The sequence below is a fragment of the Aspergillus piperis genome (genome assembly GCF_003184755.1).
Source record: "Aspergillus piperis CBS 112811 unplaced genomic scaffold BO85scaffold_7, whole genome shotgun sequence".
Classification (NCBI taxonomy): Eukaryota; Fungi; Ascomycota; class Eurotiomycetes; order Eurotiales; family Aspergillaceae; genus Aspergillus; species Aspergillus piperis.
In genome coordinates, this window is record NW_020291597.1 from 138,211 (window position 1) to 160,281 (window position 22,071).

Here is a 22,071-nt window from a genome sequence, read left to right on the forward strand (position 1 = left end):
GATTCAAGTGTTGCAAAGCCGAGGTAAACATGGGGGACCCTTGTCCATGCCTTAGGCATCTACCACCCCCATACGAGGGAACTCTCCTCTCTGAGTTAGTTCAGCACCAGAAACACCTATCACGAAGGAAACAACATGAGATGGTGAGAATCACGGGGATATCCTTTCCCCCTTACGTCCCATCATGAACCAACACGGTGCATCGCTGTCAAGCTTCTGACCTGCATGGTGACGGGTTTCATGTGACAACAGTTCCTCTCTAATTTCCCCTCATCAGGTCTTTCTGAGGGAATACAGGGAGAATGGTCATACATATCCCATCATGTTTCCAACAGTCAGCAATTACTCCCATCCAGCAACTTACAGTTAGCGCCCCCGAAGGCCAGGCTAAGGATCTGCCAATATATTCAACCGCCTGGCTCCGAACCAACCAGTCGTTGTCTCCTTTACAACCCCCCCGCTTGATTGGATTGCAAGTAGCATGGTCAGCATTCACTAGTTCTGCGCTCGGGAAGTTAGCTCATGGGCTTAGAGCGTAGAGAAATATTGACTATTGACTGCTCTCCCGCCGGTCCTATCATGATGCTTAACCGTGATTGCCCTGTCGGTTGGTGTGCGGGTTGGGGTTATCACACTATCCCTCATCATCACCCGTGCAGGTCACAAGCTGGCAAATGGCTCCAACAAGCCACTACTGAATTCATCAGCCATGGTTGGCGCGGTCACTTTAGCAGAGGATGGGATATTGGGTGGACATCGTACAACAAGGGCCGGGGTATAAATAAAGCCGGCGCATTCCTCATTCATCGGCGTCCTCCCTGCCTGTTATGGCAGCGCCCCTGTCGAACACAGCAATAACTGCGTCTGAAAGACCTGAAACGCTCTTGTATGATGATATTTCCCCCACCCATCCTCTTCGGCCTAGCGGTGGGCATAGCATCCATTGTGCCAACCGTCGCGCAGTCTACCTGCAACGGCCAGGCTGACTACTGTGATCGCCGCTATTCCAATGTTACCCAGGTCGGCGCCCACGACAGCCCCTTCGTTGGATCGCTGCTCTCCGATAACCAAGATCTCAGTGTCACCCAGCAGCTGGACCTGGGAATCCGCTTCCTCCAGGGCCAGACCCACAAGTCTGCACTGGACGATACCATCCTCCTTTGCCACACGTCGTGCCTGCTGGAGGACGCGGGCAGCCTAGAATCATTCTTAACTACAATCAGAACCTGGATGGACAGCAACCCGGATGAGGTGGTGACCCTCCTTCTTACGAACGGTGATAGTTTATCGGTCTCACAGTTCGGCGATGTCTTCAACAGCTCCGGTATTTCAGACTATGCATTCGTGCCGAGTTCGTCTCCAAACACTTTGGCCATGGATGAATGGCCGACCCTACGAGAACTGATCGGAAATGGCACGCGGTTGGTGTCTTTTCTTGGTAAGCAGTAGCCAGGCAGGCGCGTCCTGAGAGGCTTGGTTGACCAGATTTCCAGATTATGGCGCCGATACTTCGACCGTTCCATACATCCTCGACGAGTTTGCGTACTTCTTCGAGACCCCTTATGACGTGACGAATGCGACCTTTCCCGACTGCAGCATTGACCGACCCGCTGGTGCGTCGGCCTCTGGACGGATGTATATTGTCAATCATTTTTTGGATGTCGACATCTTGGGGATTCTCATTCCCGATAAGGACCATGCATCCGACACCAACGCGGTGTCGGGGTCTGGGAGCATTGGAGCCCAGGCAGATCTGTGCTACTCCATATACAGCCGCTTGCCCAACTTCATCCTCCTGGATTTTGTCGATTTGGGTGAGCCGATTGCGGCTCAGAATCAACTGAATGGTATCTAGAACGCTTATTGTCATCCTTCCGAGCAGCGTGACTCTGGATTTACCAACCTCATTGGCATGCTATGTAAATCTAGCAGTGTTCTATCAAGTATCTTACCATTCGGGTTATAATGAATCTGCCGTCCTGCTCATCTGTAAAGTCCAAATGAGACCAGACCTCACACTGCCAGGGAACGTATAGATCTATCGTTTAGACGAAGTCCTTTAGTCCAAGATGTCGAGCAGAGAGCGCCAAATCGCCCCACTTTAACTTCCAAGACACTTCGAAATTGTTCACTCGTCTAATTCAATCTGCATCTCGCGTTCTGTTATAATTTTGGGATATCTAGGTTAGAAATGCCGGGCTGGAACAGTAGCAGGTAGCAGAATCTTCCATACGTACCCCAAATCCTGTTGGCCGACGCAATAATGACTTCTGCCTTAGCAAGCAACTTCTTCGCATAACGCTCGGCCTCCGCCGGGTGCAGCTGGTTTTTCTGGGTCTTCCGCGGGTTTACCTGTCATTTTGATTAGCACAGCCTCATTACACTCTGCTATCAAAGCCTGTCATACCATCATAAGTATAGGGACAAGGTCCTTTGCATCAGCCTCTGCCAATGCTCTTAGATTGCGGAAACCATTTTCTCGGAGTAACCTGGCCGTCCATCCCTTCACGAAGGTAACCTGAGCCATTTCCAGCAGATCAGCGCGCGCCCCAGCCTCCAGACGATCTCGCATATGATCCAGGACTGCCGCAAGCATGCCCCAGTTCATTCGCTGGCAAAATTTCACTATACCCGCAGCAAAGCCATGACATTGTTGTGCCAAGGTTTGGACTGCTCCGCGCGGAATTCGATAGCGATTGGCTACTGCCGACAATGGCACTTCATTACTCAAGTCCCGAAGTTGAAAGGCCGTGTACGCTCTGCGATAGATTCTGGCCTGGTTAATCTGTTCTGGCGTGTTCTCCTTGAGCGATGCCCCACTTTGCGCCCTGCGAAACCGTTAGCGCCTTCATGAACGATCAAAGGGGTTGTGAGGCAAAATACATCGTATTCACGAAACCTGGACTGACACCAACGAACTGCAATGCGCGTAGCCCACTCTCATCGAGGCTGTCCAACTGATCGCGAAAGATAAGCCAATCGATCGGGGTGGCCATGGCTGCTTGCAGGGGCGTGAACAAGTAGAAGATGTGCATATCGCCATCCATAACGAATGCTTGCAACGCTCTTCTCAATTCCTCGTAAACAAAGAGACCATCTTCGGGCGCAAACGCCGAAGCCACTACCGCTTGGCCAAGTTGTGTTGATGAGTACGATTCGTCGTCGTTCAACTGTACAAGCCCCTCGGTGGCTAGTTCTTGCAGCGCGGAACCCATGATACCGTAAGCTACCCTTTTGTCCACCGTCAGGTACAGAAGGGTACATCTAACGTATTCCTTGATAGCATCGTGACCGGAGACAAGCCCGGTCGCAATAGCTTCCAATAGTGCCCTTGTAGGAGGTGAGCTATCCATTTCTCAGAAAAAAGGAGTTGAGAACTCACCTCTTGAGTCCCCTCTTCTCCGGGGCTAGGCAACTTTCGATGGCGGGCATTTCTGCTTCTAAGAGGTCGCAGACCGCTTGTAGGTCGCTATCTCCACATATCAGGTATGTCTCACCTGCCTCATCTTTCCCTTTGCGGCCAGCTCTTCCACACATCTGTCGCCTTCGCGAATATTAGCCGATAGCACACTATGTTCACTACAAAGGCACCTTACAGCATTGCGGGCCCTACAAGTTCCCTGCCCATGCGTGCTCCATTGATAATAACCCTCCGTACAGGGAGATTGACTCCAGCCGCAAGACTGCAGGTCGCTATGAGTATACGCAAGACACCTTGGTCGTATGCCTGCGCTATCAGTTCGCGCTCCTCTGCTGTCATTCCTGCATCTATACGATAGCTTAGCATATGCGTGGAATCGATGCGAACGGTACTTACGGTGGAACCCTACTCCTCTCACGAGCGTCTTTTCGAGAACCGGGTCCAAGCCGCTAGGCAGGCTGCGTAGATCAGCAAGCAAATCTAAACGCTTGCTGAGTTCATCTGTGTTCTCCGCAGGTGCTGGCATTGCTTCGCTTATAACAGCTGCTTGGATCTGGCACATATGCCGACTACCGCAGAACACCAAGGCGCCATGCCCGGCGTCGGCTGTGTCGATTGCCAGAGCTACAGTCGAATTCGTCATGGGATTTGCAAGCTCGCGGAAGGTTGAGGGGCGAATAACACGATCTGGAGGCATGCATTCCATGAGAGTTGCGTTGGACATCGACTTTAGCTTAGAGATCGTTTGGAAAAGCTGCCTCGAGGTTGCTGCGGGATAGATTGCATTCTCATAAACCAGGTAATCATCAATCGGGATTGGTCGGTATGTCGACACAAAGTAAGCGGCATTCATCCACTCAGCAAGCATTTCTGTGTTCTTGGACTCGTCAGAAAGATAGCCTTAAGGCTTGCGAACCTAGTCTAAAATCATACCGATAGGGTGGCACTCATGCCAATGATTTGGGTCTTCTGTCGCAAGAGGAGTAGTTTGGTGACCATGAGTTCTAACAGATACCCGCGATGTTCATCATCCAGCATATGTAGCTCGTCCAAAACGACTACACCCAAGTCGCCAATGCTGCATTCTTCAATGGCGGAATTGATTAAAGAGTTCGCCTATGTGACAACTATCAGAGATGATTCGTGACCTCGAGGACAAAGAGATAATGCACCTTCTCAATTGTGCAGACAGCTATGTCCGTGTCTGCCCAGGATGCAGCAGTCCTGCTTCCACCATAGTACCCAGTGACACGGATTGATCGCTGGAGTTTGTTCCACCGGTTGTGGTACGGTTTTTCATTGGCTACTTGGTCATCAGCATCATGGGTGATTTTCTCGACATCCTGTACGATGCGTCTGAGCCACTTGAGCTTTTCTTGTACCAAGGCAACATAGGGAAGGACAAGGATAGCCTTGCGTCCGGGGTTCTCAATGATACGCTTAAGCATCAAAACATCGGCGACGAGAGACTTCCCCCCGCCCGTGGGGGCTGTGTAGACTAAATGTCGGTCGCCCTTGAGGAGGCCTGGCGCTAGAAGGCATGACGCTTGCCACTGGTAGATACTGCGAAGCCCAGCTGCGGCAAAGTTAGCCACCAGTCCTGGAGGCAAGCCATACGTGGGGTGATTCAAGGACAAATAAGGATTGTGTGCCGGATCCTGGTCGGTAGGGAACACATTCAGCTGTTGACCACGACACGCCGGCGGCGTCTCAGCAACCGGATAGATGTCACTGGCGACCAGACGGGCCTTGGGAAGGATGAACGAGGGGCGGATAAAATCTACCGACCGGCCAACCGCACTAGAAACAGTCGTAGGATGTCTGACTCCCACTGGCCTGTGATCATCATCTGCAGTAGGGTCCGGGGGTCGCTTGTTTCCAGCCAATGGGACTACCTCGAACGTCCGCTGGCGGGCAATATCGACGGATGTCTGAAAGCCATAGGTCTGAAATGGCTGCCCAGGTGGTGCAGACATACCTGGGTTGACGTTTAGACCTGTGTACAGCTATGGCGGCTCTCGTGGGGCTCCCATACGCAATGAGATTCATGGAACGTATAATATAGTCGGAGAGTGCCCAGGCAACATTGGAAGGATGGCTAATCCCGGTGGGACAAGAACTAGCTTGATATAAACGAAACACAACAGAAATGAGAGGAATAGATATCCAAACGTGTTAAATACTCAGCCAGACCAGATATGATAATACTGATGATGGTGATGATGGCAGCAACCATGCCAGAACCTTGGCGAGACCTGTTTGTGGTGGTGATGGTTCTGGCAGGAACGCGGGTGCAACGCGCTCGTTTCGGGAAACTGCATCCCATCCAGTAACTAAGTAAAGATGTGGGTGACCCATCGGCCTCAGGCACCACACCCCCGATCTGCCTTCTCGGCGAGCCTAAGGCCGCTAGGTGGTACTTACGTACATTACATACTACATCCTGCAAAGCCTGATAGGCCCGAGTTATTCTGCTGTGAAATGAGCAATGAATAAATAGCATAAATTTCATACTCCAGATATGATAACCCAATGATAATATCATAGTGACAATTATTATTGATAGTAGTAGGTGTGATGGGCTTTTTTATTTTTCTGTTCCCGTGCGGAAACGTTCCTGGATCGGCTCACCCGCTAATCGGAGCCCTGCTGATCCGCCAGTCGAAAGGAATGACTTACCCAACGGAGGTTGGTCGTGTGCTAGTCAATAGCGGCATGCATCTTCCGTGGGCAAGTGGCACTGGCCATATGGTGCCTAGCAGCGTCCCCGGATATGATAATTCCTCCCCGTACGAGCGAGGGAACTGAAGTAACGAGTCCGGCAGCCAAAAAATCAGAAGCAGCAATATGAATTGAAGACAACGGCGATCACATTGATCACCACGAATTTCGATCAGTCAGTAAGTAGGTGTCCAGTGTTCACTAACCCGGGCAATTCCAGCCTGCGACCCAGTTGGGGGGCACAGACGTTAGAAAGAATCCAGCTGCCACGCTATTCCTTCTTGTCCCGCGCACTCTGCAGACTAAAGGTAGGTGAGTAAGCAAGGGTGGCCGGAGAAGAAGCCCGGCTATCAGAACCCAACATTTATTATTGATCGCTAGTTGAACTTCATGTTCACCCCCCTCTTTCATACATACCTTCCGACAAGCATCGGGATACTCCTTCTGGGAGAGTGGGAACTGCATCAAACCTGCCTCCAAGAAACAAACTTTCACTATGGAACTTACCGCATTAATATGACAATATTTCTCTCTGAGCAGCACGATTGTCTCGTGCGGGCTGGCTGCCTGGGGTCACCTGACGATTAGGATCACAACAGCCTTTTGGCTACGGAAGAACTAAGGTAAGGCCAGGCAGCCTCCGACTCCATACGGAGTGCTAAAATGCGGACCTGCGCAACACGAGTCTGGTTTACCGAGTATTACTTTTTTTTTTTTTCTTTTCTCATTATTGACACGCCCCTTCATGGGTTGGTTCATGTGCGCCCTCTCCTCACATCCCGCGTTGCGAGCCTCTTGTGTACAGTCATCATTCCCGTGAACCTACCATGCCATGTATATTAGTGAATTGCTGTGGACATCAACTTAACAGCACAAGTTTTATCCTGGGAATGCTCCGGCTCAGTTCTATCTACACTGTACATGGTCGTTTACGCTGAAGTGGCCAGAGTGTCCCAGATAGACGGATACCTCGGGCCAAAGTGCCATTCTTCTTCAGCATTATTGAACCGGAGGGCTATGGGCCCGAAAAAGAAAAGGAAGGGTGAAAAAAGGAAAAGAAACGAGGGAAAAAAAGAGCAAAGAGGGAAGAAGCCCACACCCCCCAAGTGATCCACCCACATGTGGCCACTCACGCTTGAGCAGACTTGATCAGACTTACATTCCCCGTACACCGTATCATCATTATTCATGACAATTAGGCGGGTGGTTCTTCCTCACACCTTTACGAATTTTGTTTTGAGCAATTTGCAGTGCTCTTATTTGAAGAATACAGCGCAATAACTCAGCTATCACATATTAAGTCCACGGGGGCTTACCTGAGTTGAACTTGATCTTGTTGTTCATGTGTACATCGTAACACATTAGTTCGTTCCTTCCTAGGGCCCTCTGCAGGCACTAGTCAGTTCCGAGGTGCCAGACTCCTTCATACCGTCCCCATCACAGTAGCGCGCTCTTTAGCATCGGACGATCGAGTCACTTTGCCGCGTCTACACCTTACACGTTTTGGACGGTCGGTTGGGTTAAGTAGAGGCAGCCGAGCATTATAATTGGGGGTTGTGTTTCCGGTCATCAGATGATGATCATGAGGAATTAGATCACTGGGACCTTCAAACTGTAAATCCCCAATGTCTCTGGTTCAAGGATCGACTGCGATTTAAATTAGCCCCCCAGGAATCGACAACTATTTTATCGAATCTAGTAAGACGTGAGCGAGTCGTGACAGGATGGTGCGTCCGGCTTGGTACTACACTGTAGTAGCTGTCGGTTTTGGCATTTGAAACACCAGAGCCGACCAACCCCGGTCAATCTACCTTTGACGGGGAAAGACTATCATCTCCAAGCCACTAGACCATCCACCGTACCTAGTTATTGCTTGCTATTCGAATACCAGGTCCTATCTGAAGATACCATCAATACTTGGTACGGAAACCACTTTATGGCCACCTCTCAGATGCGGGGTGCAAACCATTTCCATGTTGCTTGGGTTAAAGGAAGGGTAAGTGCCAGCCTTGCTGAAGGCTGTAATGTGGCAACAGAATCAGGACGTCCAGCGCGGCAACCCAAGTCGCAGTCTCATTGGACCAGGTTGACTGGCGGTTTCTGATCCCAGGAGTTTCCAAGGTCCGTTGGTCGCCCGGAGACCTGGGATGCCTTCCTGCTGGGCTTATCGGGGTGATGGTAATGATGTAACTTAGGCCGGCTTCAAATTGATCGACCTCGTAAAGTACGGGAATAGTGATTATCATTCCTCCAGGCACTTGGGGACATCCAGATGATTGGGACAGAATTCCCCGGAGCACTGGTCATCATCCGAAATATCTACCTAACCTGCTGCCATCCGGCCGGAACGTCCCTTCGGATGAGCCAAGACAATCGAAAAGAAAAAATAATCCTCGCACCCAAACGATCCGCCGTCGCGGGGGAGATCCATAGTGAACCATGAGATAAGGAGTAAGTACCTTACTACTTTAAGGAGTTGTTGGCTTGCTAGGATTAGGAAAGGCGAGTTGAAGTGGTATTATTATTATTATTATACCCTAGACCAGGCGCTAAGGGTTGGGCCAAGTTCCCGCTCTGGTGGACGGATTACTGTTATCATCACCTCATCGCCGCAGCTGGACCACATGCGCCCACTTCTGCTTCTTTTGCAGCACAGTGACAACCGCCGTCATCTGGATATCATTTCCCCCTCTCCCGCGCGTTCTTGAACGGCTTGTCCCGGCAAGACTGGCCTCGCAGGCTAGGATCACACGAAAGTGATAGGAGTAAATTTCCGCACCGGAGAGATGGGCCGTCAGTTCAGTGGCCGAGAGTGGGTAGGTTCACATAAGAAGGCCCCGGGCCTGCCTGAGGATCGACTTTGTGTCGCTGCTAATCACCACTAGTCAATTAGCATTGCAGGTCGAAGGGAGCCATGGAACTGGCACCCTCCCTCCCTCACCCTTTTCTGTCTTGTCGCTGAACCGAGTTTTCGGTTGTCCGCCTAAGCTAAAATGGCTTAGCATTTCCAGCACGTATCCATGCCTCCAGTCTCCGGTCGTACAGGACCACTTCTTTGCGCCAACTTGCCCCTCCCCTTCCCTTAGGTCAGTCAGTAAGAAACCACCCCCGGGAAAATCTCTCTCAGCATGGACCGTCGGTCCAAACTCAAAGACGGTGAAAAAGGCGAGTCCGGTAGTACCATGTTTTAACCTCGATCGCCTTCTGGCTGGCCACCTGCTTGCTAATTACCGTCGAGTCGCCTCTGCTGCTGATGTATTAAATGCTCTCCGCCTACGAGATTTCATACATGATGCTGCTGCTGCTGCTGCCACTAACACCATACATCAGCCGCTATATTTACAGCAACTAATCTGTTTTAGACAAAGAATTCATTCAAGTTCACGCGATTCCATTTCCGATGTTTATTGTTGGTATCATATTTTTTCTATACAACTCCACGGAGTGATTCACTAACTTTGGAGGAGGGGGTTGGGTGTTCTGCAAATAGGAGGCCCTGATTAGTACGTAGTTCCAGAACCACCCCGTAACAATGCGGTATCACTGCCACGAACTACCTCCCATACCATGCCTTTACTCTCCAACAATCCCCCGCCCACTTTCCAGCTCGAGATCATACATGACATGGTTCAAAGATAATCGTTCTCCATATGCATAGAAGGAATAAAAAAAAAAGGAAAGGGGGGGAAAGAACTGCGAGAAGAAGAACCTTGATTCTTTTCTTTTCTTGTCCAGCCGACCCTGCTCCTGGTTACGATGCTGACGCCGTTTCCGTTGTCCTAGACTGAAACAGACGATATCCGCTGCGCTTCGATGGCATGGATGGGTCCATCTGTCCACTCGACACTCACTGCACAAGGACTTGGCGCTCTGGATTTCAGATCCAACGCGCATGCGCTGCCCTACGTGACAACATTCCTGCCACAGATTCGACATGCCCTCTCGCTGGTTCTCCTGGCCACGCCTCATCTCCTACCTGCAGTGTCTTTTTCCCATGCTATCCATCTTACTTTAACTGTGTATTGACTGCCCAAATGTAAGTAATAATGGAGGGAAGGAGAAGGACATGCATAGATCCAGAGCATAATAATGAATGAATGAATGAAAATGAATGACTGCATGACTGGATATGCGGATGAGTGAAATATGAATGAATGCAAAGATCGTTTGACCCGTCTCTATCATTATTGTTATTCTTATTATTATGATTATTATTATCATTTCTCTTGATCATTTTCCTTCGGTTCTCTCCCCCCCGTTGCCCTTCTCCCCTTTGTCCGTCCCATCTCCTCTTGCTCTTGATTATTTTTATTTTTCTTTTCAATTTTACCCTTTTTCCTTTTTACTTCCATTTTTCCCCTGCTGCTTAATTTTAGGTTTCCAGGTCCCTTCCCCATTCCCCTTCCCTTCCATTCCCATTACCCTCTCCCTCTCTTTCTTTTCTCCCCCCGTTCTTCAATCGCCATGGCCCCTCTCTCCCGATATCATCATCATTCTTTCGCATTCGGGTCTTTCGGCCCACACAATCCCTTTCTCTCTCTTCCCCCCTCCCAAGGGCCAGCGACTAATATCCGAGGGAGAGATCTTTTACTAGTACGAAAGTGAATCCACTAAAAACCCAGCGTCCCGACGTAGATCACCCAACGGGTCAAACACGCCGCCGCCTGGACGAGCAAGGGGAGCAAGGTGCTATAAAAATAAATCCCGAAGCCCAGACACGGATATCCATTCATACATACATCCAGACAACCATGCATCCCACATAATACATCCATTGTAGACTGTTGGAGTAGGTCAAACTTATAGATATTTTCTGGAAAGAGTGGGAGGCAAAAAGTAAAGCGAGCGAAGGGAGGGAAACCTGGGTACTGTCCGAGCTAGGTATCAAGACCGGTTGGAGCCAGCATGAGTAGAAATGGCCGGGATGGGGATGTGCAGATAGGACGAAGAGCCGATAGAGCAGGTTATGCGCCAGAGAGGAAAAGCGAGAGGGAGGAAGCGAAAGCAACTATTCATCTGGTTCATGGGAGTGGATGGAGGATCCGTCATATTAACACATCGGGACTAGGGGCGAGGACGTGGACTGGTCGGGATCCTCGACGGCTTTCCTGATTCTTTCTGGTCTCTGTCTCTCGCGCGCGCTCTCTCGCTCTCTCGCTTTCTTCCTCTTCCACTCCTACTACTACTTGCTGCTGTTGCATTTCCATTTGCCTGTCCTTTTCCCTTTCTGACTTTTGACTCGCGTTTCCTTCCGGGTCACGAAAGAACTGCCAGTTTGGTTACTATTGCTGCTGGCTGCTATCTTCGCCTCCCCTCTCTTTCTCTCTGTCTCTCTCCGACATTCACACCCATCCATCCATCCTTCTTCTTCCTCTTCCCTCTTCCCTTTCTTCCCTCCCAATCCCTCCAAACTATCTATCTATCACCCCTCCCCCTTCCGATCAAACTACGCTTTAAAGACACAACTGCTTCTCTATCACTCCTACAATCCTCTCTCATTACAACGTCATCCCCCATCCCATGTGTATGGATTTGTGCTTTACTTCCATGCTTGGGTAGTCCCGGTCCAGCATACATCATCCTCCATCAATCAATCAATCAGGTCCCTACTAGTGCCGATTAAACGACGGCTCTTGTATCTAGCTTCGCTACCTGCCTGCCCCTACAACACATTACGGACTGACTGATTCCCATAACTTCCTGTGGTCGTACTTTTCTGCCACCTCCGCCGACTGGAGAGATCTGACTGGCTGGTGGTGCAAGTACTGATCTTATCCTGTGCTCACCCCACGAGTCTCCCAACGCCCTAAGTGGCTCTACTGCTTGTTTGGCTTCCACCGCCGCTAACCTTCATTTTACTACTCCGACGTTTCCAGCGACCCTTTCCCTTCTTTCTTTCTTCCCTCACTCACTTCTCTCTCTCTCTCTCTCTCACTTTCACTTGCTTTTCCCTTTCTCTCTTCCTCTTCCTCTTCCACCCTCGTCTCTTGTCTCTTTTCCCTTCTCCCTCCTACATTCTTTCTCTCTTCCCTCTTCTCCTTTTCGCCTCATCGTTCATGCAGTTCGGTAGCCTCTCCTCCCCGCCGGTCTGCTTTCTTCCTGCTTCTTCTTGTTGTTCCTCTGTAATCCTTCCGCCCCGTTCGGGTTGGTGTTGTTCTTATCACTTTCCGGAAGCCTGTCGATCTTGATATTCCGCACCCTGTGGGCGTTTTCCAATTTTTGCCCTTTCAAACACCCACCAATCTTGACCCTTTCGGCGCCCTTGCGGGAGAAACTAAAGTGAATCGGTCCCGACAAGCAAAGCTGCTGCCACTTCTCCATTACATTACGCTTTCTGGGTTTTGGCGGGTACCATTGATTGACGGTTCCCCAGTTGCTTCGGGCAAATATTTGCAGTGCGAGGCCTGATCCATTTTCCCTTTTTCCTCTTCTCTTTTTTTTTTCGTGTTCCTTTTTGTTCTCTTTCTCTCTCCCTTCCACCCGGCTGCAGAGTTCCCCATCTCATGAGGGATCGACTCTCCGTCCCGGCCCGTTGCTGAGCTTTGCATCTCCGCGTCGTCCCCATCCAGTTTGGTGTTCCCTTTACTCTTTCTATCCTGTGGACATTCAAACGCCAACCAACCACGCCGGAGGTGCATCGCCCACTTCTTTTTCTCTTACTTCCCCCCAACAACACTACCCTTTTCTCTTGGTATTATACATCTCCTCTTACTTGAGGCTATTTTGGGAATTCCACTAAAGGGTTGGCCATGGCCCCGGACAGGTCACCATCCCAAAAGGCCCCTCTTAATCCCGGGAAACCCAACTCATCGTCGCCATCTGGCACATCCCGTCGAATGCCCACCCCTGGCCAGGCTTCCCGAACGGGGTCGGTAGAGGCGCCCACACCCCAAAGTGCCGCCACCGGCAACGACCTCACATCTCAACCCATGGCTGTCAGCGCGTCTGCTTCAGACGTCACCGCGACGGAACCTCCCAGCGCGTCGACCACCCCGGCGCCGTATGGGACTCGCTCCAGAGGTCGCAATGCCGCTCCCCGCCCCAATTATGCGGAAGATCGCGACATCGACGTCGACCTGGAGATCGCCCAACCAGTTTCCAAATCCGCCAAACGGAGTAGCGGTGTTTCCGGCAGCTTCGTCAATGGCGTCAAAGCCGACAGTGAGGAGCCCGTCTCGTCGGCAACATCGCGGAAGAGTCTAACGGCGGTCAATGGTGCCAATGGCGCGGCTGCTGCCAAAGACTTGATTCCTGGCACTTCTTCATTTTCCGCCAAGTTCGAGGAGGGGGCGGCACCGACCTCAGCCAACTCTTCGTCCAGGAAACGGAAACAGCCGGCAAGTTCCACCACCTCTAATGCTGCGAGTGGGAATGCAGCCAAGAAGATCTTTACGACGGCCCCAGGACTAGCGTACAACCCGGCCGAAACCAACATGGTCAGTTTCGAAAGCCGCGGTGCCTATCTAAAAGATGGCAAACTCAGAGCCGATGACGGCACAACCTACGCCGTCAATGGTGAGATTCACCTCCTTGATTTTTCTCTATTTTTCTATTATGTTTTTACTTGATAACATTGCTGCTGTGGCATAAAATTATACTGAGTATTCTCATCTAGACCACGTCTACCTGATCTGTGAACCGCCGGGGGAACCGTACTATCTGGCACGGATCATGGAATTTCTCCCCTCCAAAGATGCGCCCTCCGGCCCGATCGAGGCACTGCGGGTGAATTGGTATTATCGCCCACGTGACATCCAGCGCAAGGTCGCCGACACGCGTTTGGTCTTTGCCTCCATGCACTCCGACACATGTCCTCTCACATCCCTACGCGGAAAATGCCAGATCCAGCACCTGTCGGAGATCACCGACATCGACACGTACCGCAAGACCCGGGATTGTTTCTGGTACGACAAGATGTTTGACCGATACATCCACCGCTACTACGACGTAATCCCAACTAGCAAGGTCATCAACGTCCCGGGAAACGTCAAAAAGGTTTTGGACGAGCGCTGGAAGTTCGTTCTGGTCGAGATCGGACGACGAAAGGAGCTCACCAGCGCCGTGAAGACCTGCAAGCGCTGTAGCCTGTACGCCGCAAGGTATGCCGATCCATACTCTTATGATGGGCTGATTCAATCATACTAACGTTGGAATAGCAATGACTCGGTGGATTGTGCCGTCTGTCACAGCACTTATCATATGTACTGTGTTCGACCGGTACTGACGAAGAAGCCGGCCCGTGGCTTTGCTTGGGCTTGCGCAGCGTGCAGTCGCGCTCAAGAACGAAAGCTCGAGGCACGGAATACCCCGATATTGGGTGAGAATCAGCCGGAAGCTGATGAGGAGATGGTCGAAGAGGAGGAGGAAGAACCCCATGGCGCGACGAATGGCACCACAAGCAGCACTCCAGCACCCGTGGAAGAAGAGGTGCGTCCGGCTACAGAAGAACAGGTTGCGCAAGCCAGAATGTGGCCCTATCGCTATTTGGGAATTCACTGCCGTGTCGAAGACGCCCTCGATTATGATGACCGCATTTACCCGCGCGCCAGCTCGCGGTTGGGTCCTCGGCATCAGGCCATGGTGAATGCCTGGCCTGGAAAGCCGGTGGAGTATGTCAAGCCTATCGACATCAAGAAAAAGTATATGCGAGGTTCCGGAGGTCGCAAAGATTCGAAGCTTTCCAAGGAAACTGTGGCCGCCATCGAAGCCGCCAAACAGGAAAAGGCCAACCGACCGAAGTGGGTCATGGACGAGCCCCTAGGGTACGTGCGGCGCGGCGAAGACGAACCGGTCACTGTGGGCGGGAAGCAAGTCCGCACTGCAGAGCCAATGTTTAAGATGCCCACTGCAGACCAGGTTCCATCCTCTCGGGGCGAAGACGACGCGCCTGGTTCCCATCTCAGCCCCTCCGAGCGGGAAAAGTTCGTGGACGATTACATGGAACGCGCCAAGGCGTTGGCTCCCCAACTTGGGGAAGAGAAATACGCTACTAATTTCCTCGACAAGGCTCTCGAACTCCTTTACTCTAATAGCTTCAATGCCGACGCGGCCCTGGCAAAGTTGAAGACGATGAACAAGTACAAGGATCTCAAAGAGCCGCATCTACGCCCAGAAGAACTGAAACTCTTCGAACAGGCAGTTTCCAAGTTTGGGTCGGAGTGGCGGAATATTACTAAGTACGTGGGTACTGTGCCTCACTACCAGATTGTGAGGTTCTACTACATGTGGAAGAAAACGCCGCGTGGCCGTCAAATTTGGGGCGCTTATGAAGGCAGACGGGGCAAGAAGGAAGCGAAGCGAAGCAGTGCGGCGAAGCTAGTGGACGATGTGGCCGACGATCATGATGACTCGGCTTTTGATAACGACAAAGCCGTCGAAAAGAAGCGTGGGTTCCAGTGCAAGTTCTGCTCAACGCGAACCTCCCGTCAGTGGCGGCGCGCCCCAGGTACTGCGCCAGGCACTACTACCTCGAGCGAGCCTGCATCGAAGCAAAAAGATAAGGGATCACAACTGACTGTGGCCCTGTGCTTGCGCTGTGCATTGCTATGGAGGAAGTACGGTATCCAGTGGGAAAGCGTCGATGAAGTGGCCAAAAAGATCGCGCAAAGTGGTAACAAGTCCTGGCGTCGCCGAGTAGATGAGGAGCTTCTGACTCAGCTCCTCGTCTCCACCGAGACTCCCATCAGTATCAACAGCGCGACTGCAGCAACTGCGGCTTCAATCGGCGTCCCGGTGAACGCTAACCCACAGGTGCAGCAGGAGACTACAAAGAAGAAGGGAGGACGGACCACCGAGAAAGACAGCGCCGCGACATCGACAGCCACTTCCGTGGAGCCAGCTCCAAAGAAGAAAGTCGCTGCGGACCGCATCCCTGAACCTCCACCAATCGTTCCCGATCCCCCTAGGGCCAAAACGCTCCCATGCTCCATCTGCAACAAGATGGAGCCGGAAGGCGACCAGCATCTGTCTTGCCGAGACTGCCGCCTGACCGTGCACAGAAGCTGCTACGGTGTTAGCCCGTCGCGGAACTGCGTCAAGTGGCTTTGCGATATGTGCTCGAACGATCGCGACCCCATGATCTCGACCACGTATGAATGTGTCCTGTGTCCGGTGACCTGGACGGAGCATGAATTGATGGAGGCGCCAAGGTCGACACACAAGAAGAAGACCGAACGAGACCGGGAGAAGGAGCGGCTGGAAAAGGAGATGGTCAATGAGGCTATCAAACTCTACCGGCAAAGGCAAGAGGCCGTGGGCAAACCCATCGGTCCTCGAGAGCCATTGAAGCGAACGGCCGGCAACAACTGGGTTCATGTCACGTGTGCCATGTGGACGCCAGAGATCAAATTCGGCAACGCCAAGGAGCTCGAGCCAGCTGAGGGATTCAGCCTGATCCCAAGGGATAGGTGGCGCGATGTGTGCAAGATCTGCAAGAGCGATAAAGGTGCATGTGTGCCGTGCCATTTCAACAACTGCAATGCCCGTTTCCACGTCGGTTGTGCATTCCAAGCGCAGTACAAGTTTGGGTTTGACATTACCCCTATCAAAAGCTCCAGGAGGGATACCGTGAACAGTGTACGGCTAGGAGAAGAGGTTGGATCGGCCTCGGCGGGGATCTGGTGCCCTCACCATCCAGTGTCGGCGACGATCCATGAGATCGGCGAGCCTACAGAAGAAGAGGGTGTCAACGCTTTGCGGCGGTATGCCGAGGCATACAAACAAGCCGACCTGACCTTGACGGGAACTATTAGAAAGGCGGCATATGTGCAACAATTGGTCAATGTCTCACATCAGACTGCAACACCTTCCGCGAACCGCCGAGTCTCCTCTGTTCACAGTGTCACGGCACCCCCGGTGGTCTCAGCGGCTCCAGCAGCTCCAGCGGCTTCGACAACGCCAAAGGACAATCACAAAACACCAGAGGACGCTCCGGATGAAATGGTGATCGATTCTGAGAATCATGCGCCCCGGCCTGTCACTGATACTGATGTGACGAGAAAGTGTGCGCGCTGCTCGAGTTCCTTCAGCCCCAGATGGTGGCCTCTGGATAAGTCGCGACGCACAACCGGAGTCGACCACCGGACGCCTCTGCTTAACGGTGTTGGTCTGAATGATCCTGTGGGGTCTCGGTTCAGCACGGCCTCTGCAAGCCCTCCATATCTCCATCAGACTCCATCCCAGCATGGTCTGCCGCGCCTGAACGGGGAGTACAGTCCAGAGAAGACTGCTTTATCGGCGGTCAACAGCGAAGGATCGCAGACTTTGTACGAGTGCCACAAGTGCCATCTTAAGAAGCCGGTGGCCCAAGCCCAACCCCAGCCATCACCCGAGCCTCGTCCATCTCCCTACTCGGCGCAACGCCCGGTACTGCCTGCGCCCAAGCTCACCGAGTTCCACAACCACCCGTTTGGCAATCACCATGGCCATCCGCCGCAATCTGGAGTGCTTCCTAGACCGATGGGGCTCCCTCACGGCGGCTCCGAATGGCACCCCGGCTATGAACAGCGTCCGGCGGATTTTGGTGACAGCAAGCTGCGCAACGGATTACCTGTCCCTGGTTATCGGGCAGCAGCACCACCGCCGCCACCACCGCCCGCACACCATATGAACGGATTTCCGCCCACCCCCTCTCATCATGCTCCACCGCTATCGCATTACCCTCCGGGATCCCACGCTCCACCCCAGCCATTTCCCACCCACCAGAGCCCGTATGGACCTGTGTCGATGCCCTCGCCTCATCTTTCCCATGCGACAGGCCCTCGCCCATTTGCTCCGTCGGCATCGCCTCCGGATGTACAGGCGACAATGGTCCGGCACTCGCCTCAACATTCGCTAAGCGCATTGAATGGTGGGCCCCCGCCACGTGTCTACTCTGTGGATCGCGTGCTTGGGGCGCCAGCACAGTCGCCGCCCGTCTCGCAGGCACATATGGATCCACGAGGACCGACGCCTCCGGTTAAGCCAGAAGACACACCGGTTATACCTAGCGCCGCCAGGCATACCACGGCCAGCGGGACGAATGGCGGGTCTGGGGCTAGTGCGAGTCCGTCTTTGAAGAATTTGCTTTCCTAGGACGCGAACATTTCTTACCTGCCACTGGTATAGAATACTCACTCCGTGTATTATAGCGCTTTCTTTTTTTCCTTATTCTGTTTTCATTTCTTTAACCTTTTGCATCATTCTCTCATTGCTTCTTGATTTGGGGTCTGTTTCTGTCATGGCATGGTTAAAAATGGGGATTGGGATATTATGAGCTTTCTCATCAGCGTGATTTTAGATTTCCACTTATGAAGTGCGGTTGTCTCTTTGTGTTATTCAATTTCTTTTTCTTTTTTTCTTCTGTCCACCATCTATCTATCTATCATCTGGCTTTTTCCAAAGTCTTCTCTTGTATGTTTTTGATAATCATGAGAAGGCGCATACTCGAGATGTTTTTGAATGCCGTGGCTACAACCAGGATCGCATATTGCATGATAAGAAATACTCACTACAATCGAATACTATTATATTAATATACCAAATCCAGCCATCACATGTTCGTTAATACACTCTATTATACCTATACTAGTCTACTAGCCTGATATACTCTAAAGTAGTTAGTAGTAGTGGCTAGTTAGCTAGTAGTTGACTGACTCAGATCCTGCAGCCAACCCCCAGCACCGCGATTCATGACGCATTGGCCAATCCCCCAAGTCAATCGATAGTAGTCATGCATGCATGCAGTGGCAAAGGACTGCTGCTACTGCTGCTGCTGCTGCCTATCAAGGCAGAATACCTAACATATACCTGGAATTTAAGGTGTTAATCTAGTAGGTTAATGCGGGGTAAGTGATCTCTAGTGGTTAGTTAGGTCCTAATGTAAGACACTGATTTTCCTGATTTTCCTGCTGCCTACTACTGCCGAGGCTGATAGTTTAGCTGCAGGGTTGACACGGCATGTCTTGTTCTAGTACTTAGTCTCTTATCTTTGCGTTATTGGGAATGATGGATTGATTCTGTTAGGGGATTGGTTGGTGGTGGATGTGTTGTGTGTGTGGCTGTGTAATGCATTAGTACTATTATTTAGAGTAGGAGTATGTTTGAAGCAGAGATGTGATTGTCGGATACTCTAGTTGGTGGTGGTTAAATATGCTGCGGAATGGGAGTGAGTTAGTATGATCTTAGTTTCCATTGTGGGAGTGGAGTATCATGATGTTCATGACGATGGTGGTGGTAGTGTAGTGTGATATATACTATGCGTAGGTGAGGTGGATTGCATACAAGTAGTACCTTTATTATCATGGTAGTACCACTAGTACCTCTACTATACATCAGTTCGGAAGTATATTTCCATTCCACATTACGTATATATAAATATATATCGCATCCTATATTTAGTCTGTAGTGTAGTGAGTAGTAGTGATAGACAGAGCGTAATACCTCCGAGCGGAAATTCCATGAGGATTCTATTAGTATATCGTATCTCAATTCTGGATAGATAAATTGCAAAATAAAAACTACCGAGGCGAAATGTTTTTTTCTCCTTGCATGTGTAGATAAGTTACCACTTACTTAGTAACTGAGGATTGACCCGTGATCTTCTTTCCTTCCCCCGACCGGACGGGGCTGGCCGGGGGAAGTTTGAACGGCTGTATACAAGCAATCTGATTGGTGGGATTCGCGAACGAATCGGCAAGGCGGGATTTGCATTCCTTCAGTTTTGAGTATTATTAATCGTCTGCCCGTCGACCACTTTGTAGTTAGGTTAGTTAGTTATCTGTTGGACTTAGTTGTATCTAAGTTAATACCATAGAGTTATAATACAGGAATAAATAAAGATAGTAATACATTCATTAAGTCATCATCAATAATATCCTTAGTTATTAACTGTGATATCGTACAATCGTAAGAGGCTTCCGCCATTTCTCGTACGTAGCCCTGCCGCACAGGGTTCTCATTTCCCTTAACCATGGGTCAGCCATCACATCATCCATCCATTCATTTTATGGCGTGGTTAGTAAGTAAGCAGTGTGACTCAACAACGCCCCCTTCTAACTAACTATAGCTGGGAAAGGAGGGAAGAGTCGACGTCACCTGTGGCTGACTCCGCTGTGCTGTGCCAATTGTCCAGTTGCCACTTGGAGGGGAGGAGGAGGTAGGTGGTAGGGTAAGGGAGGGATGAACTCATCCCCTTTGGCTTTTTCTGTGACCAAATCCGCATGTATAGATGGTGTAATCACAACTACATAAGACATGCTGTACTGTGACCACGGAATAGATCACCTATTTAAGAAAAGAAGAAATTATAATATATACTTTTAAGTTGGATAAAAGGCATAAAAATTGCAATACCGGCAGTGCCAAGGCCAGTAGACTAGGCTGCACTCTGCACTCTGCAAGCTGAGAGCTGAGAGTAGACCGCCATGTGGGAATGAATGGATGGGGGGGATTGTGTGTGTGTGTGTGTGGGAGATGTGTGGATGAACGGAAGGATCGGGCGGACAGACGGGATAGGATGGAAGTTCTAGAAAAAATAAAAAATAAAAAAAGATGATGTGTGGGCGCGAGGGAGGGGAGTCAAGTCAGTTCACTTCAGTCAGTCAGTCAGTCAGTCAGTTAGTGTCTGCCGAAGGAAGGGAAGGAAGGAAGGAAGGAAGCGGGCGGGCAGGGCGGCCAGAACAGCAATCCATATCCATTCATTCCTCACTGACCACCTACTAACCAGTAAACTAGTCACTATTAAGGTAGGTGGTTAGGCTGTTACACTGACTCGTTGTCGGTGCTTTGCTTGCTGAGAAACCTGTACTTGTTTAGTATCTGGGCCGTCGTGTCGCTTTGTGGCTGGCGATCGACGGGACATGAACCCTTCTCTCCCCCAGGGTTCGTGAGTTTAAGAGTTTTAACGGTGAGGGTAAAAAGGGAAGTACTTTGTACACATTTCGAAAAACTAAACATTATTAATGTGTGGATTCAAACAGTTAAGTAAAACAAATTGCACAATAGTAGTACGTACCTCAACCCAAGATGATGGGGAAAATGGGGAACCCAACTTGTTGATGTCATTTGCTTAGTTTCAGTTTCCAGGGTTGAATTAGAGCCACATTGGATCAAGCCCGCTCATCGTCATTTTAGCCGGTATCTAATCTAGACCCTCGAAAATGATATTGAGAGCAGGAGTAATTTGGGATGGCCGAAACATTTCCTCCCCGGTGACGATAATGACGATGAAGAAGATGGAGAGGACAAGTATGTTTAACCAGTACAAGTTAGTGTAGTGAGCGTGCACCAAGTGATTGAATAATAATAATAATAATAATAACAACCAGCGCAGGGAAATTAAATCATCCCTCCTTCCAGCGCCCGGCTAAGGCGCCAAGCCCCGCCCGGGAAATTCTAGAAAACCAACAGAGTCCAGCCTGGAGCTAATGAGATCGCTTGCTTAAGCGTCATCTTTCTCCACTTTTTTTTCCTTTCGCTCTCTTTCTGTTTTCTTACACTCTCTCCGCTCACTCTATCTCTTTTCGGGTTGCCTGTTTCTTTCCTTTTTCCCTGTACTGTCATTTGTGGTTCCTTTGGTTCTGGACGGGCAGCAACTGAGGGGGGGTTTACGTATCCTGTGTCCTTAATCTCTCCACTGGTTCTTGTGGTTTCTTCGTTCAGGGCAATTGAATCATAGTGATCATAATAGTCATTATTATGAGTATTAGTATTAATATTATTATTATTATTATAATACTCATTGGGCATAATAATGCCTGAATAAATACTAATTTTATCAATTTTATTCTGTTTTTGTTTTCGTCGTCATTAGGTTGAATTAATGAAGGTGGAAATTCTCGGGAGGTGCAATGGTAAGTCACACATTCCTGCAATGAATCTGCATCCTGGCGACTTCCATCGAGGTTCTAGTCGAATTCCTTACATCGGTCAACCGAATACAGGCAACAAAC

At 50.6% G+C, this 22,071-nt stretch overlaps 6 protein-coding genes across 6 annotated transcripts; 5 read left to right on the forward strand and 1 right to left on the reverse strand.

Annotated features, from left to right (window-relative positions):
• Nucleotides 1–891: 891 nt before the first annotated feature.
• On the forward strand, nucleotides 892–1,855 carry BO85DRAFT_369780 (uncharacterized protein; the record flags this gene model as incomplete). Its single annotated transcript, XM_025655933.1, has 2 exons — nucleotides 892–1,438; nucleotides 1,494–1,855. The coding sequence occupies 2 exons, from the start codon at nucleotides 892–894 to the stop codon at nucleotides 1,853–1,855; spliced, it is 909 nt and encodes a 302-aa protein (XP_025516225.1).
• A 192-nt stretch (nucleotides 1,856–2,047) lies between these two features.
• On the reverse strand, nucleotides 2,048–5,496 carry BO85DRAFT_271509 (DEAD/DEAH box helicase). The gene is made up of 9 exons (XM_025655096.1): nucleotides 4,594–5,496; nucleotides 4,355–4,537; nucleotides 3,818–4,298; nucleotides 3,597–3,768; nucleotides 3,383–3,544; nucleotides 2,884–3,330; nucleotides 2,408–2,828; nucleotides 2,238–2,352; nucleotides 2,048–2,160 (listed from the first exon to the last, which is right to left on the reverse strand). Exons 1-9 carry the CDS (start codon nucleotides 5,395–5,397, stop codon nucleotides 2,129–2,131), a joined length of 2,817 nt encoding a protein of 938 aa, XP_025516226.1. The 5' UTR covers nucleotides 5,398–5,496; the 3' UTR covers nucleotides 2,048–2,128.
• Nucleotides 5,497–5,837: 341 nt separating this feature from the next.
• Nucleotides 5,838–6,286, forward strand: BO85DRAFT_271604 (uncharacterized protein). The gene has a single exon (XM_025655097.1). It carries the CDS (start codon nucleotides 5,999–6,001, stop codon nucleotides 6,227–6,229), a length of 231 nt encoding a protein of 76 aa, XP_025516227.1. The 5' UTR covers nucleotides 5,838–5,998; the 3' UTR covers nucleotides 6,230–6,286.
• Nucleotides 6,287–6,706: 420 nt separating this feature from the next.
• On the forward strand, nucleotides 6,707–7,028 carry BO85DRAFT_271606 (uncharacterized protein). Its single transcript, XM_025655098.1, has one exon. It carries the CDS (start codon nucleotides 6,806–6,808, stop codon nucleotides 6,983–6,985), a length of 180 nt encoding a protein of 59 aa, XP_025516228.1. The 5' UTR covers nucleotides 6,707–6,805; the 3' UTR covers nucleotides 6,986–7,028.
• A 3,201-nt stretch (nucleotides 7,029–10,229) lies between these two features.
• Nucleotides 10,230–10,892, forward strand: BO85DRAFT_271623 (uncharacterized protein). The gene has a single exon (XM_025655099.1). It carries the CDS (start codon nucleotides 10,347–10,349, stop codon nucleotides 10,734–10,736), a length of 390 nt encoding a protein of 129 aa, XP_025516229.1. The 5' UTR covers nucleotides 10,230–10,346; the 3' UTR covers nucleotides 10,737–10,892.
• Nucleotides 10,893–12,891: 1,999 nt separating this feature from the next.
• BO85DRAFT_370128 (DNA-binding E3 ubiquitin-protein ligase SNT2) lies at nucleotides 12,892–14,287 on the forward strand (the record flags this gene model as incomplete). The annotated part of the gene is made up of 2 exons (XM_025655950.1): nucleotides 12,892–13,657; nucleotides 13,758–14,287. 2 exons carry the CDS (start codon nucleotides 12,892–12,894, stop codon nucleotides 14,285–14,287), a joined length of 1,296 nt encoding a protein of 431 aa, XP_025516230.1.
• Between the last annotated feature and the right edge of the window lie 7,784 nt (nucleotides 14,288–22,071).